The sequence below is a fragment of the Pituophis catenifer genome, unplaced genomic scaffold, assembly GCF_029215685.1.
Source record: "Pituophis catenifer annectens isolate HBS135680 unplaced genomic scaffold, rPitCat1.0.hap2 SCAF_1, whole genome shotgun sequence".
NCBI lineage: Eukaryota > Metazoa > Chordata > Lepidosauria > Squamata > Colubridae > Pituophis > Pituophis catenifer.
The window spans coordinates 311,798,845-311,817,729 of record NW_027256881.1 but is presented as its reverse complement, the minus strand read 5'-3'; the positions used below and the strand labels follow the sequence as shown (position 1 = coordinate 311,817,729).

The 18,885-nt window shown below is 37.4% G+C and overlaps 1 protein-coding gene across 1 annotated transcript; it reads right to left on the bottom strand.

The window, feature by feature from the left end:
• Window positions 1–6,617: 6,617 nt before the first annotated feature.
• Window positions 6,618–15,550, bottom strand: LOC139308110 (extracellular tyrosine-protein kinase PKDCC-like). Its single transcript, XM_070931557.1, has 7 exons — window positions 15,077–15,550; window positions 13,132–13,254; window positions 12,306–12,577; window positions 10,266–10,345; window positions 10,053–10,157; window positions 8,596–8,772; window positions 6,618–6,721 (listed from the first exon to the last, which is right to left on the bottom strand). The coding sequence occupies exons 1-7, from the start codon at window positions 15,548–15,550 to the stop codon at window positions 6,618–6,620; spliced, it is 1,335 nt and encodes a 444-aa protein (XP_070787658.1).
• Between the last annotated feature and the right edge of the window lie 3,335 nt (window positions 15,551–18,885).

Below are 18,885 nucleotides of genomic sequence, written 5' to 3'. Positions count from 1 at the left end.
TCAGAGGTGGGTTTCAGCAGGTTCTGACCGGTTCTGGAGAACGGGTAGCAAAAATTTTGAGTAGTTTGGAGAACTGGTAAATGCCACCTCTGTCTGGCCCCACCCACATCTATTCTCTGCCTCCCAAGTCCCAGCTGATTGGGAGGAAATGGGGGTTTTGCAGTAATCTTCCCCTTGAGTGGGATGGGAATGGAGATTTTACAGTGTTCTTCCCCTGCCACGCCCACCAAGCCATGCCCACCAAACCATGCCCACAGAACCGGCAGTAAAAAAAATTGAATCCCACCACTGGTGTGTGTGTGTGTGTGTGTGTGTGTCTGTGTGTGTGTGTGTGTGTAGCTCACAGTATAATAAGTTTTTTAAAATGATAACAATTTTTTTAAAATGAATAGAAAAGCTAAAGGTTAAGAACCAAGACGAGGGATGGCCTATGGATGAGAATCTTCTCTACCCTCTCAGCCATCCTCAAAGTAACAAACAGCAGAGGGAGGCCACAACAAACAGCAGAGCCACATTTTTAGGCTCTTCTAGAAGGTCAGGATTGTAGGGATGGTTCTCACCTCTGATGGAAAGAGATGAAAAAGCTCTTCTGCTAGACCCACCAGCCGAAATTCTTTAGCTGACAGAATCTGAAATTGGCCCTTTCTGCTGGAACATGTGTGGCAGGTTAGTCCTGGATGAGACAGTTCCTCAGACACCCTGGATATTATGACTTTAAGCAACATATAACTCCAGAAATAAAGTGAGATTTCTGTGTATCTAGAATGTGTAGCGAGTTGTCCACACTATTTGAATGATTAAAATGAAATGCGAAAGCCAGGAACTCTGAAAGGAATTCTTAAAAATAGGGGAATGGGCATTAAAATAGCAAATGTCATTCAGTATAAGCAATAGAAGAAAAGTAAAGTAATGCACACGGAGACAAAAAACATCTTCATACTGTGTATATATATGTTGATGAGAGCTGAGCCCCTGGGAACTGAAAAGAAAAGACAATATAAGGGCTGTGATGGATAGTTGAATGTAAATACTAACTCAGTATGGGGGCCTTTTGTTAAAAGCAAATTCTATCCTGGGGTTAGAAAAAAAAAATTTAAATAAAATTACCACCTGTCATTTTTATTCATTTTATTGATATGCCATTCCTCATCTCAGAATGATCCCCAACATAATGCCTTTATAGAAATAGATGATGTCTTTATCTGGAATATTTCTGCCATAATGACACCTCAATATGACCTTCTACAGCTGTAGAAGAGTTACCACAATGACCTGGGCAATTCTACTATGAGAGAAAGACTTGTTTAGCTTAGGGGGGAAAAGACAACTTGAGAGCAGAGGACTTGAATGTGTATTATGTATGGTAGGGAAAGAGTAGTTGTGAAAAGATTTTCTCTTTCCTACTACTAAGGCATTTTCTGAAGTCAAAGTCAGATAGGTGATGGCCTCTATCCTGACATCTTTTAAAAGGGAATGAATAATTTCTTATGACAAATTCAAATTCACAAATGACTCTAGTCACAGTCTGCTCTGTACTGTTTTCAGGAGCAAAGGCATTATATTCTGAATCTTACTAGATATAGCTATTATTTTCATGCTCATTTTATGGGCATCAATACTTGAAAAATAAACATGATGCTCCAAGTTTCCTTAGAGGTATCCTTAACATACTGTAGCACCCTAATAACAGTGGATAAGTAGGAAAATATATCTGAACGATATCTCTGAATTCAATATGGTTCAGACAAGCACCTACTTTTAATAGGAAGCATTTTCTTTCCTTCTTTAAATGGGAGAATCCACTTGGGAATGTACTGTGATTCTATAGTCTATAGCATGGGTGTCAAACTCACGGCATCATGTTGCCATCATGTGTCGTATCGCGATGTTTCCCCCCTTCACGGAGCTGGGATGGGCGTGGCCTATGTATGACGCATCCGGTCTGTGGGCCACCAGTTTGACACCCCTGGATAGAAATATTTATGTATTTATTCAATTTGTACAGTCACCCAGCCCATATATGTGACTTTGACATAAATAATCCAATTAGCTGCCTGGAACCAATGTCTCAGATAGCATACATTTTATTACTGCTACAAATTTAATAATTCTATCTTCTTACACCTGGAAATGGAGTCAGATACCACAGAGGGACTTTCTTCGGCTACTATCTGAATCCTTGAGGGAGTTCATGACTGAGCAGATATTTGAAGAAAATGTCCAAATTCATTAAAGATCATGAATTCATATCAAATATCAAGACAAAGAAGCAGTGTGTGTCTGACAAGCAGTCAATGGGGAAGCCAGATTCACTTAACAACTATGTTACTGACTTAACAACCGAGGTGATTCACTTAACAACTGTGGCAAGAAAGCTTATAAAATAGGGCAAAATTCAGTTAACAATTGATTCACTTAGCAACAGAAATGTCAGCTTCAATTGTGGTCATAAGTTGAAGGCTATCTGTATCATTTTATATTTTAAAGAGAAATTTAGAAGAAATGTGAAATGTTTGCTATCTGAAAGGATTACTGAATGCCTGCTTTTAAAATTGCAGCCAATTTTCATGGGAACTAAGTTACTGAAAGCATTCAAGATAATAGGTGATAGTGTTCATCATTTAGCATTTGGCTGACCTCCCATATTGAGAGTATATTGCTGATTTTATCTTCCAAGGTCCAAAGATAGGAAAGATAAGCCATTATCTCTTACTCATCCAAAGCTACTGGCATCAGAAGAGAAATCTTTTGTTTCTCTGTTTGTGTTTCTATTGCAAACCTCACTTTAGCGAGGTCACCATTAAAACCAGATCTTTTGTCAGTAGGATAGCTTTATTCTCCTGCTTAATATTATTAGTGCTTCTTTTCTAAAAAGAATAGCTTTTTGATCACTTTTGCACAACAAAGTTGCATTATAATGGCAATGAAGGGGTGTGCAACTGTGGCTAATGAGGCCTTAACACAGGGCTGTCAAACTCCCAGCCTGCGGGCCAGATGCGTCACGTGCTGGCCACACCCCCGCCCGGTTTAGCGAAGAGGAAAAAAGTCTCGATACGTCACGTGACACTGTTGTGACGACGTGAGTTTGACACCCCTGCCTTAACACAACACACCTCAACACTATCCAAATACTGCATTGGTGCAAAACCTCTGGTTACTTACAGAAAGCCACCAGAGAATGTCAACTTCTGCCTCCAAAGGGTCAAAGTATGTATTTCAGAATCGTAAGTCACGTCGACATGGATGGTATAGGCAAGCTTAAAGTGTAGTGGGAACATCCTTGTATTATTAAATTGCCTTTGAGCCAAATTATTATAACGCAATAGCAAGTGTGTGTAACAGCACATACACACCCCTCCCAGAACAATGCAGCTGAAGGATGCAGTTATTTAAATTTTACCGGTAGTTTGTGTGAGAGCAAGCGGTATTATAGGAACTGTGAGGACTTGTTCCTTTCGCTTCTGAACCTTTTTTATCCTTCAGTATGTCTTCTTCAAGATACTTTTCCCATGCCTGGAAGAGGGGTTTTTGTTTATCCCACACCCATGAAAAAGCAGCAGGACCAGATTTAGAATTCCTGCTGTGTAATAAGTTGCCCCTTAAATCAATCAGTGTCTCAGTCTTACCCTTAAGCAACTGGAAAAACATATTTTTCGTATCATAGTAGGATATGAGAATTTCTGGAAAATATGTTGACTACCTAAGAATTTTGATCTTCTAAAAACATTGTTCTAGAATGCATATAATTTGGGATCCAGTTGTGCAATAGACACAGCATGTGTGTGTGTGTGTGTGTATATGAGTGCTCCTGTGCTAGAGTTAAATGAAAACTTTCAAAAATGCCTACATCTTAAAACTTATGTTGCCTCATCATAATATCTTGTGATTTTAGGAAATATTGCTATGAGACTAAGCTTTCTCCCATGATGCCCAAATAGTCTCAGCAGACTTGGGCAATAAGCCACACTTGCATAGACCATACATGTGTTATATGCAGCTTGTCATGAATGTTTCTGAACTGGGCTTGTAGTTTAGCAAGATCTTCCCTGGCTGCTCTATACATCTGTATTCCCATTGATGCTCCTGTCAATCACATCTAAACCTGTCACCTTAGTTACAAGGTACATTCTTGTACATCTGTATTTCCTGAATGGTTAATAGCTTTAAGTTCAGTAGCAGTTTTTTCCAAGAAGCATAATTTATAGTTGGTATGCTCCACTTTCCTTTGATTAAACAATATTATCTGTGAGGATTTTAGAAGCACACTATCTCTGTAACAGATCCGGCCCTCTGAAATGAGGTTCCCCACCAAGATCTGGATGGCCCCCACTCTGGTGTTATTTAGAAGAGCTTGACTCTCCATCAAGGCCTTTGGTAAAGGAGCATTGTGCTTACTATCTTTATTTTTTATGTTTTATTCTAACTTCTGTGATTATTATGAGCTGCCCAGAATAATTGAAAATCAGGTGGCCTACAAGTTTAATGAATTACGGTATATAAAATTTGAATTGAGAGGATGATAAATGAAACAGCTAGTTTTCCCTTGAAGCTAGAATTTTCATGTTAACAGTTAAACATAGTATTCAATGGTGTCTTAAAATTTTTAGTCATTAAATAGAAAAAGATGAAACATTTTTAAAGGGACAACAATCAGAATGAAAAAAATATATTTTTAAAAACTAGATATGCATACAAGTTATTGAACATTTTGCTCAGCAGGATTTCTTTCACTGAAAGTAATACTGAATAACCTCCAAAATTGGTACAGAACTTTAAACATATCACACTTAATCACACTGAATTAAAATAATCAAAGTAAATATTATATAAAATTATGCCCCCATTTTTTCTTTTTGTGGGCTGCGTTATTCAATAACAGCTATAGGTTCAAACTATTATCTTACAGTTTGAAACTGGAAAAAGTTAATTTAGCCAGAATAAATACCGAAAATTTAAATAATCAGATGCAAAGTCCCTTAAATTATCTTTTGTTAGGGAAATTGGGGTAAATGAAAACAGTGATTTGGAAATATTTATCCTTCAAAGATGTCATCAGCACTTTTAATGAAAGGTTTAACTCTCTCTCCTCAAGGGCAGTTTAAATTAGATAAACATGCCTGCGAGACACAAAGGAAATAAAAGAGGCTGAGCACAATTCAAAATTGAATTTGGCTTCTGGCAAGATGTAAAGATGGGGTGGTCAAAAGAATTTGGTGCTGAGTGTTGTTAAAATGTAAAGATGTAAATATTTCTGGTTTACAAATGTTTAAAAAATCTGTCTTGAGAGTTGTCAAGAGCTTCCTTATATACAAGGAAATGGGTGCAATTAGAACGACATATTAAACCCTGAACCTGTTCTGAGTACCAGAATAATGTTGCTGAAAATGATAAATTGTTACTTAGAATTATTTGCAAGTCAGCTGCCACTCATTCAACGATCTACCCGTAAACCCTTCTGTGTGCATTTGCACTTGGCTCAACCATACCTAATAAACTTAAATATTACAAAAACAGCCAGTTTGATATAATGGTTAAGGCATCAGGCTAGGAATCAGGAGACTGAGTTCTATTCCCGCCTAAGGCACACAGCCAGCTGGATTACCTTGGGACAGTCATTCTCTCAGCCCTAGGAAGGAGGCAATGACAAATTACTTCTGAAAAACTTTGCAAAGAAAACTGCAGGGACTTGTCCAGCGAGTCTCTGACAGTTGGACAAAATTGAATGGGGAAAAATATATTTAAAAAGCATATTACATAAACATATCCAGAAACAAATAATTTTCCCAAATGTAAAGTAAGAATGTCAAATGTATATTGACATTAATTTGTACTTCCTGGACTAAAAGCTGCCCAGAGTCATTGGGAGGTGGGTGGCATACATTTAATAAATTGTAATACACAGATTTTTTTTTTATTTGATTTATATGCTGCCCTTCTCCGGAGACTCAGGGCGGCTTACAATGCGTTAAGCAATAGCCTTCATACTTTTGTATATTTATACTAAGTCAGCTTATTGCTCCCACAAACTGGGTCCTCAATTTACCTACCTTAGAAAGGATGGAAGGCTGAGTCAACCTTGAGCCTGGTGAGATTCGAATTTACAGTAATTGCAGACAGCTGGTGTTAATCACAATGCTTTTAGTCTGCTGAGCCACCAGGCCCGGTTAATTGGGTTTCTTCTCAATAGCACATTGATAAGTTATAAAACAGTGTACAATGTCTAAATTAAGGGAAATTGTGTCTATAAAAATGCATATATTAAAGAAAGCCTCTATTAATGTGTCCCTGAAGGACAATTCCATAGAAAAATAAATGCTTATGCCCTTTTTCTTTTTTTAAAAACATATACAAAAATAGAAATACAAGATTGAATATATATAAAGGATTCGTCCAATCCTAGTGGTGGCAGAAATTGAGACTTGCATAGTTGTAAGTATGAAACAGCTTACAAAATGCCCCTGGATTGGATCAGTTCTTAAATAAAGAGATGAGATTATTGAAATATTTGTTCACATAAAACTAGTGTAGATGATTGCTTCACAGCAGAAATAATGTAATCCATTGGTGTTGATAGCATCAGTCCCAGTAACAATGCCAAGTTGTCTCTAGCAACTCAATCAAAGATTTCCTCTTGAAGATACAGATCGTTTAACATAAACCTCCATGGTGCTACCTGGAATTAAGTAGGTCAAATTGCTTTGAAAAATAGCAAGAGGACGCCCTGAAGAGGAAAAGAAGAATTGAAATGCTGTGAAAGAGGACTAAGAATATTGACAACAGTAAATAAGATAATTGTACACAGGTTAAGATTAAATGATACAATGGAAATGTTATTGTATTCCAGAAATGCTTTAGATCCTGGTCACCACAGGATTCCTGTATTTCTATAGAGTAGCCCCCACAATAAGGGCCAAAGCATGTTCCATACCATACTCTAAAGTCCTATAATACAAATTCCTCTTCTGGCCATAAAGGTGGAGAGAGGAAGGACAGGCAAAAATTGATTAAAGTAATTCAACAACATAGTGCTATGATTCTCAAGGGGGCAGATAGCCTGAATAAAGTAAGTCACAGACTTGAGCAGAATCAATCAACATCTTCAGGGCATATTTAACACATACTCAAGCTTAGTGGGTGTTGTCATCCAAGACATCTGGAAGCATTGGAAAAAGCTGCCTTATGCTTTAAAACAACCTTGCCCAGCCTGACGCCTTCTAGGTGACCTAGAACTCCTTTTATCCTCAACTAGTGGTATACTATACGTAAATGGTGGGATATGGAATCCAGCATATCTGGCAGACTCCAGGTTGGGAAAATCTTCAGACTTACTCCTTTCCTTTTCCTTGCTAATTTGTCGACAGAAATTTATTAAATAAAAATAATCTGGTGGTAACATTTGGTTGTCTGGGCATGGATATTAAACAAGGCCAGTTCCAATTAGCACTTGGATGGGAAAACACCAGGGAGGACTTGGCCTTCAACCTAGGCTATTGGATCAGATTATATCTCAAAAGGAAACACTGAAAAACCACCTCTGTATCCAGCCCTAAATGCAAGGCTATATTCATATAGCCATCAGGAGCTTAAATATTCAAGCCTTTATTTTGTTCTATAGTGAGATATATTGTAGTATCAATAAAGAAGAATATTTATAGCTTAGGGTTGAAATGAGGAGCCCTTGGTGCTTTCTGAGCTTGGTTGTTTTCTTGCAGACAGTTTCATTACCCAAATTAGGTAACATCATCATTCAATGGAAGATTGTAATCAATGTTAATTAAAGGATATTCATGAAGCAAGTTGCTTTGGAGATATAAAAATTACTATCATAAATATTGTAAGAGAAGTTCTCATTTTTAGAACTTTTAACTACGATACCCAAGGTATTTTATACAAAAGTTGTATACAACATGAATTACTTATTCTGTCTTTGGTAGTTACAAAAGAATTTAATCAGAAAGTAAACCAGTCCCAATTGGGAAGGGAGGGAGGTAATTTGATGTAGCTTCATGACTGAAAATATGCATCTCGGTATAGCATATCTCAAATCTGTGCCTAATGGTACAGGAAAAAATAGATTAAAAATGTATTCTTTAAAGACTAACAACATTCAGTTTAAGCAAGAGCAAAATCTGTGAAACTGATAAAGCAGATGAAGCCAACTCATAAAAAAGCTACTTACCTTGAATGTTTTGATCACTTGCCCCAAAATAAAACTAAAATAAGAGGATGTGGAGATATCCCCTGCAATTTTTTATGTTGGGTATTTATAAAGCTGTTCATGGTTCTGCAAAGATTTTTGTAAGTGCTTTTCTCTAAAAATGCTGATAACCTATTTTGAATCAGAAAATCTGCCTCATTACAGATTTCTGATTATGGTCAGAGCTGCATGCATACGAATGCCCTTTCAAACACTGCAGAAAATATGTGAAGATCTTTGCAAGCAGTTGGTAGTGTTACACTGACATGAGCATCTCTTTCCTCCAGAGTTTACACTTACTCAAATCCAAGTAAAAGCATGCCTAGATCTTCTGTGAATCTTCTATGGATTTTTGAGGAAAATGCCTAGATGGTGTTCATAATGCCATCTATTCTTACCTGTCCATGTTCTCTGTGAAGTGATGATAAAATGTTGGCACTGTGGATGGTAACTGCAAATGGAGGCAGCTTCCTCTACATTATGAACAGACAACATGCATCTCAAAGGGCTATATGAAGGCCAACATTTATAGTCCTCTGTATCCATACTGTGGAACCCCTTTGCAACAAAATATTCTGGGGGTAGGGAGAAAAGATAAAGGATTACTACTATATACCTGTTGGAAACTCAAAAGTATTTAAGAAATGAGAAAAATGGAAAGGATGTTTTAAGATTTTGCATCCCAATCAGAATTTATCTTCCCAGGCATGTCTAGCAAAACAGTCATAAATCTTGTCTCTCTTACACATACCAGAGCTACTCTTTATTAGCAGTGTGGAAAATAATAACATTTAACTCTTATCTCTTTGGACAGCCTTCATGCCATCACTGACTCTATTTTTCCATTTAGAAGGGTATAGCACGAGTTCCATTCCCCAAGCAGTCCTGCCAGAATTTTCAAGCTCTAGCAATATCTCCCCCATTTTAAAAGCATTTCAAAATCAATAAACTTATTCATAATGAAACTGACCTAAGCATACCACCTAAAAACTAGAATGTTCAGAAGATAAGCCATTACACAATCCATGGATATATGAAATGGGGCTATGATCACAAGCTCCATACTCTAATGTTGTAGTAGACCATCTTTGGAGTCTAAGATACATTTGGAAAGTTGAAGATTATAACGTGTGTACTTACAAAATGGCTGTCATGGTAAATTTGCCTATTCATAAAATGGCCACCATGGTCAGGAAAATCTTTACCACAAGAGAATTAGCTTCCGCTCCCCCAAAGCTCTCTAATATCTCAGGAAAACACTTGAGTCTAAAAGCATTGCCACAAATAGTCAAAGTTTTGCTTTATAAAATGTCATTTCCTTATATATTGGTTTTATTTAAAAAAAAAAATAAAACATCAGGTGGGGCAGGAGTTCAGTGGGCATTAAGAGGAGCCTAGGGTGTTCATGCAGATCAGATTGCCAATTACAACTGCCATAGCTGTATGTACAATATTATCTTGAAAGAGAATCAAGCATGTAGGCTTGTCTGCTCTGAAGTTGATTGATTTTTCAGATGTATGTTGCATAAATAATAGCAGGAGTTATGACTGATAGACACATTAGTGTCAGAACTAGAAGGTATGCCCTCACTTCCTACCATAGGTTACTAAGGCATGAGAGTTGTTTAAAATAAAAGCTCCCAAAATGAAGTAAATCCTATTCATTACAGTCAGAGGTCCCTTCGTAGTGAAAGCTAATTTTATCAAAATCTCAATGACTAAAGTCTCAAAAGGATTTAGGTTGACCAAGCTACGTCTCCCATTGATTACAAAGGGCTTTAATTAAGCACATTTTAACTGGGTCAGGTCCTTGTGCATTTAGTCTGATCTTCCTCATTAGTTATGAGAGCCATACCTTTTAAGTGAGAAGGCTTTTTCTGCAGATAAAGTCCTGACTTGTACAAATGCAAAACTTTTTGGAAAGATCGTAAAGTTTCATTCGCTCCATATCGTAAATCACCTACATGCAGAGGGGAGAGAAATGTTTTAAGGCGAAAAATACTGTAAAGCAGTTCTTATTTATATAAACGTTTTAAATATATCTTTAATATTTTGAACTAGCACGTACCGGTGGCATTCAAAATGTCCTTCAAAATTGGTTGCAAAGCAATTGGTGCAGTATGAGGTAAGAGATAAGTGAAGAAATACCTAAAACATATATGAAGCTTTACATATTAAAACAGAAATCTTCCAAATTTTAATAAAGATTGATAACAAAAACCCTAAATCTAATTCTAACAAATTGAAATTTGAAGCTTCTTGGCTAGAGCTAAATTCAGAACAGAAAAATATGTCTTATCCTACTTTACACCAACAATGGCTTTTCATTTATTTTTATCGATATATTTGATCCATCCCATAATGAAACTCACAAATTAACATTGTTTCTCAAATATCTTTGTTATTGAAATGCTTCCAGTTTTGTCCATAAGGCTCCCAGAAATGAATTGGAACATATTCGAAATATCCTATTTGTAAACACCATTTGCCCAGTTTTTGTGCCTGAGAAGAGGATATAATGATAAGAGAGGCATCAGTCCATGCGATTTGGCAAGAGAAAATTCATTAACTAATTCAAAGAAACTCACACTTTCTTGTTTAAAGTATGCAAACTCACCAATACACTAATTTTAAAGAACTGCCTGAATCTTTGATCCCACTCTCATGAGCTAATTATGGCAAAGTCACCTGCAGGATTTACATATCATGTTAAGCCATAATATATCTTGGCTTATTTATTTATTCAATTTATCTGAACTCACTAATTGCCACCCAACTCACTAATTGCCACTCTGGAGTTAAAAGAGAAAAAAGAAATATATTCAATGAAAAACAACCATTATCAATCCAACATCCTGGCCCAATGCCAGAGGAGGCCTTTGAGTTTTTAAGGCTTTATAAAGTCTTTGTAAAAGACCAGCAGTCTATCATGTATAATATACGAATCCAGCCAAGAAATCATGTTTTAAACAGACATACATTGCAGGTGTTTCTTAACCTTAGTTTCCCAGATGATAATCAACTTTCTCCTGGTGCCCTCCATATATTAGCTGCTCTGAGAATGAACTGTGCTACCTTTCATTTTCTAATAAGGTCAGTCATGCAGGAAGGCGGCTCAAGAGCCTCCTTCACATAAGAACTGCTAGTTTTATGTCAGCAAAATTTTGAACAATGTTCTACAGGCAGTCCTTGGCTTAAACGTTTGTTTAATGACTGATTAAAGTTACAACGGCACTGAAAAATGTGATTTATGACCATTTTTCACACTTACAACCTTTGCAGCATCCCCATGATCATGTGATCATAATTCAGATGCTTAGCAACTGGTTCATATTTATGACCATTGCTCTGTCCCAGGGTCATGTGATCCCATTTTACGACCTTCTCACAAGCGAAGACAATGGGGAAGCCAGATTCACTTAACAACTGGGTTACTAACTTATCAACTGCAGTAATTCATTTAACAACTGCAGTAAGAAAGGTTGTAAAATGGGGCAAAACTCACTTAACAAATGTCTCAACGGAAATTTTGGGCTCCATTGTGGTCGTAAATCGAGGACTATCTGTATTCATACTAATTAATGTAAAGAACACTTTTTTGAATCTGCGTCTGCTATAACTTACATTTTTTGTTGCTTCCTAGTAAGATTAATAGACACTTGTTAGTACCACCTGTTTGCCTGGATCTAATCATTATTCTAAGTTTGTCCAGTACGTTATTTCCCAAGCCTGAGGAATTTTCAAAAGCAAACAAAAAGTAGCTTAATATGTGGTTTTCGGGAAAAAGCATTTATGAATAATAATCATGATAACTTTAGTCGAAATACTACTATGCACCATGCACTAATGTTTAAAGAATTATAATAATGTAGAATAACTTCCTGTAAAGTAGCACTTTCCAGATGTATTGAGTAAAAGATCCAGAGTTCCAGACACACTTGTCTTCATAGCTAGAATTCTGAGGATTGCAATCTAATACACCAGAAGACAGTGGTTGGAAAAGTCTGACAAAAAAGGAAATACTACATGAAGGAAACTGCTAAAAATAAATGGCATGTGTGATGATGATGTTCTTCTTCAGAACTTTTTTTAAATATATCCAACTTACCTGTATGCATTGAAAAGATTCCGTTTCTCATTTATTCCTTTACAGTTCCTATGGCTGGCACATTTGAGAAAGAAGGTTTTTGTGGGAAATTTGAGAATGCAATCTTGATCTCTTTTGCAAGACAGCTCCTCAGTGCTCACATCATCCAAGTCTGTAACTTTCAGGAGCCCATTCACCATAACAAATTGCCTTGGTTGGAAATCTAGAAGAGCAATGGAACCTAGAGGAGAATTTGCCAAGTAATTGAGCAGTTCTACCAGATCCAGACAAATCTGAAAGAGAGATGGTAAACAAATAAGAGGTTTTCTTACATGATAACATCAGCAGTCTACCTTTCTTTCTTCCTACTATTTTGCAGCTTAATGCACAATTCATTGAAATTACAGTATATCTGCTATGGCAAAAACTTAAGCTATTAGTGTATATGTAGATCTAATGTAAACATGTAATGGGATTACAGTCAATTGTTCCATATTGTTTAACTGCACCTTAAATATACATTCTAAGTTCAACAGACTACTAGTAGTATACTGTAGATGAGCTGTCTTTGAAACATTCCAGAAATGTCAGTGCAGAGTATTTGCTCCTGCCTATATATGTTTACAGATATATTGACACTGATGTGTTACAATACTTCTAATAGCTTACAGGCCCAAAGATTTATATGAGCTAGAATGTCTCCAGGACTGGCATGTCCATAAGATTTACACAGAAGTTTAATATAATATTTTTAAGAGCAAAGATCTTCCCCTTCCTTCTATCCTGGAATGATTCAGGATTGGGTCTATCGCTACTGATAAAACCCACTTTGCCTTTGTCTCCTTACTTTAAATCGCTCTTCCCAGGGGAGCTGCAGAAGCTGAATCATCTCCAAAGGGCTTCCGAGCTCCAGCATGGAAACCACTTTCATTTCAGGATATAGGCTATTGTTATAGCATTGACCATGCAGCTGTCAGGCGAAAAGCAGAATGAAGTATTAATACAGATACAAAATATAGAAATTATTCTTTGAAAAAAACAAATATATTTTGCCAATGATAAGAAAGATCAAAGGAAGACTTATTTCAAAACTCAACTGCTCTTGCAACAGTAAATGTATGCCTTACATAGTTGAACCCAAGCATGTTGGTAGAAGTTATAATTCATCAAGTTAATTCATCTGCATCTTGAAGTTGAGGGTTTATACCTCCCAGATAACTCTTTATTCTTACTTATGTTTATTTACCACTAAATCAGCCAAGAGTAATTTTCTTTCAAAGAGGTTTAGAAAATTGCTTTTTGTGGGCTTCCTCCTGTTACAAATTCTGTAGGATCATAAACAGTAAGGAACCAAGAAAAATATTTCAGATTAGATGTTATCTTCTGCGCTTTATGTTTGGGATCAAATGTGTTCTATTTTATTCAATACTGCAAGCTCAATTGGCCTATTTTTCATGATACTCCCCATTTTTACCTCCCCCCCCAAATAAATATTATGGCTTTCTTACAGACAGTGACAGGTAACCATGGGAGAGAAAACATCTTGAGGGCTGAATGCACCAGAGCCCAAGGAGCCAAATTGGGCTGCCCAAAGAAAGCTCAGAAGCAAGGCATAATAAGTATGAAATTTCTTCCATTGTTGTTCCCCAACATATAGTATTTCAGAATGGAACCCTGTGGCCCACCAAGTATTTAAATATAGTATTTTTCATTATTGTGCATTTTTTTTGACAACAGTATGGCAATGGTTTGTTTCTGCCTTTCTTTGACATACTTTTGTCCACTTCTTAGCCTAACCAACAATCCTAAAATTCCCACATGGTCATCAATCCAAGAACTGAATAAAGCCAACCATGCTCAGTTTCCAAGACCTGCCAAGAGTCAGCATAGCACTTTCATCTGCTGGGGATGTCCAGGCGTCACAAGACTAACACTGCCAGCAGCATCAACCAGCACCTTCAGTGGGAAGGATGCAGCACACTTGCAGATTACCAACATCTCAAGAGTCGCAGATTCATCACTACTGTGATTCTCAAGAGGTTAGGCAGATATTTATTAAACCTGGCCACCAAAAGCCTAACTCACCATTGAGTTGACTAATCCCCTTTAAAACCTTTAAACTAAGTTGTCTTCATATTTTGTAATAGCAAATTTCTGGAGATTAAAAGGTGCATGTTGAAGTATTTGAATAATATAGCAGCAATCCTGCATTTTACCCCAAATACGCATTGTCCCCTCCAACAAATCCATTAAGTTTTTTCAGTTGATAAGTCATTACAGGACTGATTTTGTGTGTGTTGTATGTAAACCTAGAACAGGTCCCCTTTAAACTAATCAAAGGAATAGGCATGCTTGTTGCAGTGCCCACAAAACAATTCACAAAATAAAATGTATCTGTAACATTTCCTCCTAAAACCTAGGATTGGTCTATTAAGGTGAGGTTGCACTCAAAACAAGAATGTTTGAGTGATGACAGCTTAAAATCTGGTGGACTCATTAATTATATTTAAAAATTTATATGCTACTGTCTGCCACGAATAGTCAATTTATAGATATTGATATCCATTCCTAGTAAATTGTCATGAGCTACACGTTGGGCTATTACCTTACACTGTGTAAAAGATCAATAACCTTGGATTAAACATGTTCAACCATCACGTGGCTGAAAGTGGGAAGAAAGGTAATTAGTAAGATATCTTAAGAAAGGTACAAGCATTTATAACTATCCAAAACATCCAGTTAGGCTGGGTCTCCTGCCCTCCTTCCCGAGCGCGCTGGCGGATACTACGTGCCTTGATGATCCCTTCGTGATCCAGAGTCTGCAGCAGAATCGTCTCCTTCAACAGCTTGTAAGCAGCGAGCTGGAAACAACCTTCCGCGTGGCCGTAGCGTTGAACACAGCGACTCACGTCGCTGCCTGCCCAGTGCACGGATTTCAGGGCGATTTCCTGGCCACCGGGCGACAGAACTGCCCTCAGCACCAGCTTCGTGATGCCAGCGCCTACCACGCCCACGTCGCTCAGGCCGTTCAGTTGCGCGCAACCCAAAGGCTCTGCGACCTCTGCGCGCCTTGCGGCGGCTAGAGAAGCCCGCGCTCGGGCAGAGGCTGCCAGGCGACTCAGGTCTTGCTGCCGCTGCTCCAGCTCCTTCATCAACTCCAGAGGCGGCTGGGAATCTAAGAGCCTCCAAGGGCCCGACAGAACAAGGGCCAAAGCAAGCAGGACTGGCGAGATCAAGAGCGCCAGGAGCGCCTCAGGACCCGGCATGGCGAAGAAGGCACGAGGGGACGCACCGGGCGAGCAGCTGGCCCGACTATAAGGCTGAGTTTGGCGAAACGAGAAAGGTGAGGCTTCAGACAAGGAGGCGGGTTTCCAGCAAGGAACTGCCCGCCTCTCAGCCTGGCCTTGCATACGATCGGCTAGGAAGCAAGATTGCAAAAGTAAGAGTTTCCCGCCCCCAAATTATGCACATTCGCGATTTGGAGGACTCTCTCTCCCTTCGGGGGGAGGAGGGGGCAACCCAAATCATTTTTTTTCCCCTTTGCTCCAGTGGCAAGGTGTAATAGTGCGACGGCTGTTCCAAGAGCGGATTTTAGTTTGTCTACGAGGTTCAGATGAATTGATAGAATTTTTTATTGGCCAAGTGTGATTGGACACACAAGGAATTTGTCTTGGTGCATATGCTCTCAGTGTACATAAAAGAAAAGATTCATCAAGAATCATAAGGTACAACACTTAATGATAGTCATAGGGTACAAATGGATTAATTGCAAATATCGCTTGAAGATGATCCCCGACATCCAGTGATGAACTGGTGGCACATCACCGATCTTGTCAACCGCCAATAAACCCTCCAAATTCTTTTTCCAGTTCAGAGAGCAATGCTTTTTGATCGAGCAGTTCACATATGCTGGTTTTGAAAAGCTTGGGTTATAAATATTAAACAAGGACATTTGGGAGTGCTCTTCCTTCCCCCCCACCTTTTTTTTTTTAATATTTTACAGTTGTTGCTGGAGGAATAAGAATATAGGAAAACCTTCATCCAGGGAGGAGAAAAAACTTCAAAGTGTTCCAGAAAAAAAAAACATGCTACTTACTTTGAAATGTTTGCCACAAACATTTCAAGGTTATTAGAGCTCCTGCTTGTTATTAATCTATTGAAGGGAGTGTGTCTAAAACTAACCTCCAGCAAATTACAGTTTAGAACCTGCCTGGGAGAACAAGTTATGGCTCTAGATTCTTTGTTGTAAGGACAGCATGCAAATAAAATAATTAGTAAAATAGAGTGCAAGTGCAGAATATGAAGAAAGAATATGAAGCCTGTCCTATCCCATAGCTGTGGAAAAGGCTTCCAGGCATTCTGAGAGCCCACAATTTTTGTCTGTGGGAGAAGACTTGTACCCCATTGTTCTGGCACTTTGGTATCCTTCAGGTTTTATCATACTTTAAAAAGTGACAGGGTAAATCTCTTCCATTCCATTGCCATTTTTTTAATGCTAGGGTTTTCGAATTATTTAAACAAAACATTTTAGAGTGTTTTTAACAGTATCAATGGAGGTATACTGCACTAATGTTTTTGAGACAATACAGGATTAGGAACAATCTTTGGGCTGTGTTTTACCCCATAGTAAAATGCACTCTTAAACTGGTTTTGTTTAAAAGAATATGTTTTAGTTAAACTATATTTTTAGAATTTTAGAATTGTTTTAACCATTTTCCAAAATATCCAATCATTGTATTGTTACAGTATTTTGGGGAGTATTCTAAAGTCTAATTTGTATGAAGATCCTTTAGTTTTATTAATAATGTTATGCCCATTTTTATTTACAGTATATATACTTATAATAAATACCTGATGATTAATTTCCAATTGCAGTGCTCAGAATGCTTTAAACTGGGGATGCATTCTTAAAATTGTCAAGGATTAGTTACAATTGTACAAATGAAAATTGCTTCTGTGAAGCTTTTACTTTTTCTTACAACGATTTTCAAGCCTTTGGAACTAGGAAAGGCTTTTCTTTTTATTTCTAAAAGAATTGCATCTTGCAATTTTCTGAATATATGAAGTCTGCCGATAGATAAGTGGAAGAAATACAATATAAGAATTAACATATGAATTTAAAACCACAGACCTCTATCAATATGATTTGCTCATATTTTAAGACATCGATAGCATTCATGCTATATTTTTATTCAGACTTTTCTTGTACCCTTCCTAGAAAAGATATTGCATTATTCTCTTATGCATATGAATGCAACCTGCTTTTACAATTGGGAATTTTCTCTGAACATGGAACTAAATTCAGTTCCTATTATTACAATTATTATACTATTCAAACATATGGAGGAAAAATATTCCTTCATAAATATTGGAAAATATCATTAGGGAATTATTATAAGGACTGTCTACATCTGTGCACTTGGGCTTTAAATGGACTCTGCCGATCTGGCATTATATTGCATTATATTGGCAATAAGAAAGAAGTCATTGAACATATTTCTCTGGAATTATATTCTACGATCTATTCTTCCACTGCCTGTAACAAGTCTTAAAAGATCTCTTTTCATTTCAAACTGATTTTCATGCTGGTTGCTACTCTGGAATGTTAAAAGTATTTTTATTTGCAAATACTGCTACTTAAAAATCTATCAGATATGGTTTTTATATTTTAAAGATCTCAAATGAATATGGAAAGCCCAATTCAAACTCCCACAAGTTTGGCAACAGAACTCTAGGTATCTTTTGCATAGATTAGGTTTCACCACCCCTTTCCCAACAACAGTTTTTTTTTTCATGGATAGGTGCTCTCAGTAGAGATCCATATCTTCCTTGATAATGTTTCCAGGTTTGTCCTCAAAGAGTAATTTAGTTCAGAAATGAGATGCAGATAGAAGGTAAACCAGAAGAATTCCTTTTAAAGGGAAAAAGCCATGAGATGTCCTCTCCATCTGCCCATCCATTTAAAACTTGACAAAGTTTGGTTGGGTTCAGATGAGACCTTCCTATAATTTGTGTTATCCATTGCACTTGCCTTGCCCATTGTCATCCTTTGGCCATAGCATGGACATTTGGTACATAACATGGAATCATCACACTGTGAACTTTTCCATTCCTACAAGGAGATGCTGTTAAGAAAGTGGGTGGGGAACTCGACTATGGGATAAATACATACTTTGTGCTATAGATTAAACTCAGCAGCTCTTCAGTTGCATCATAGAATGAAATTACTTGAGGCCAGTTTACTGTTTCGTAATCCAAGAGATTTTTAAATGATAACTCTGAATTGCCTACACACTTAACTTTCTTGAAACGCCTTTTGACTTCAATAGGCCATCTGATTCCACATATATAATGATTTCGGACCACAAGAAAGTTTTTGTGGAACTGCATTGAACAAAGTACAGAGGGGTAGCTGCATATATGAACTAGATCTGAATACGATAAGACATAGGGGTGTTCCAGATGATGCTCCAGGGATGTCCACTAGACCTAAGATCTAAATGAAAAGGAGTTAAACTGCACCACCCAGATGCTTTTGCTTCTGGACTGTCATCAAGATCTATTAAAAAAACCCTCTCTCTCATTCAACCTTGCCTGAGGT

What these genes read in the sequence shown, in the direction of transcription:
- LOC139308110 (XM_070931557.1), bottom strand. Translation starts at nt 15,550, where the DNA reads ATGCCGGGTCCTGAGGCGCTCCTGGCGCTCTTGATCTCGCCAGTCCTG. An exon ending in ATCACGAAGGGATCATCAAG is followed by an intron (nt 13,255 to 15,076) that starts GCACGTAGTATC and finishes TTCGCCTGACAG; the next exon opens with CTGCATGGTCAATGCTATAA. An exon ending in GGACATTTTGAATGCCACCG is followed by an intron (nt 10,158 to 10,265) that starts GTACGTGCTAGT and finishes CTCTGCATGTAG; the next exon opens with GTGATTTACGATATGGAGCG.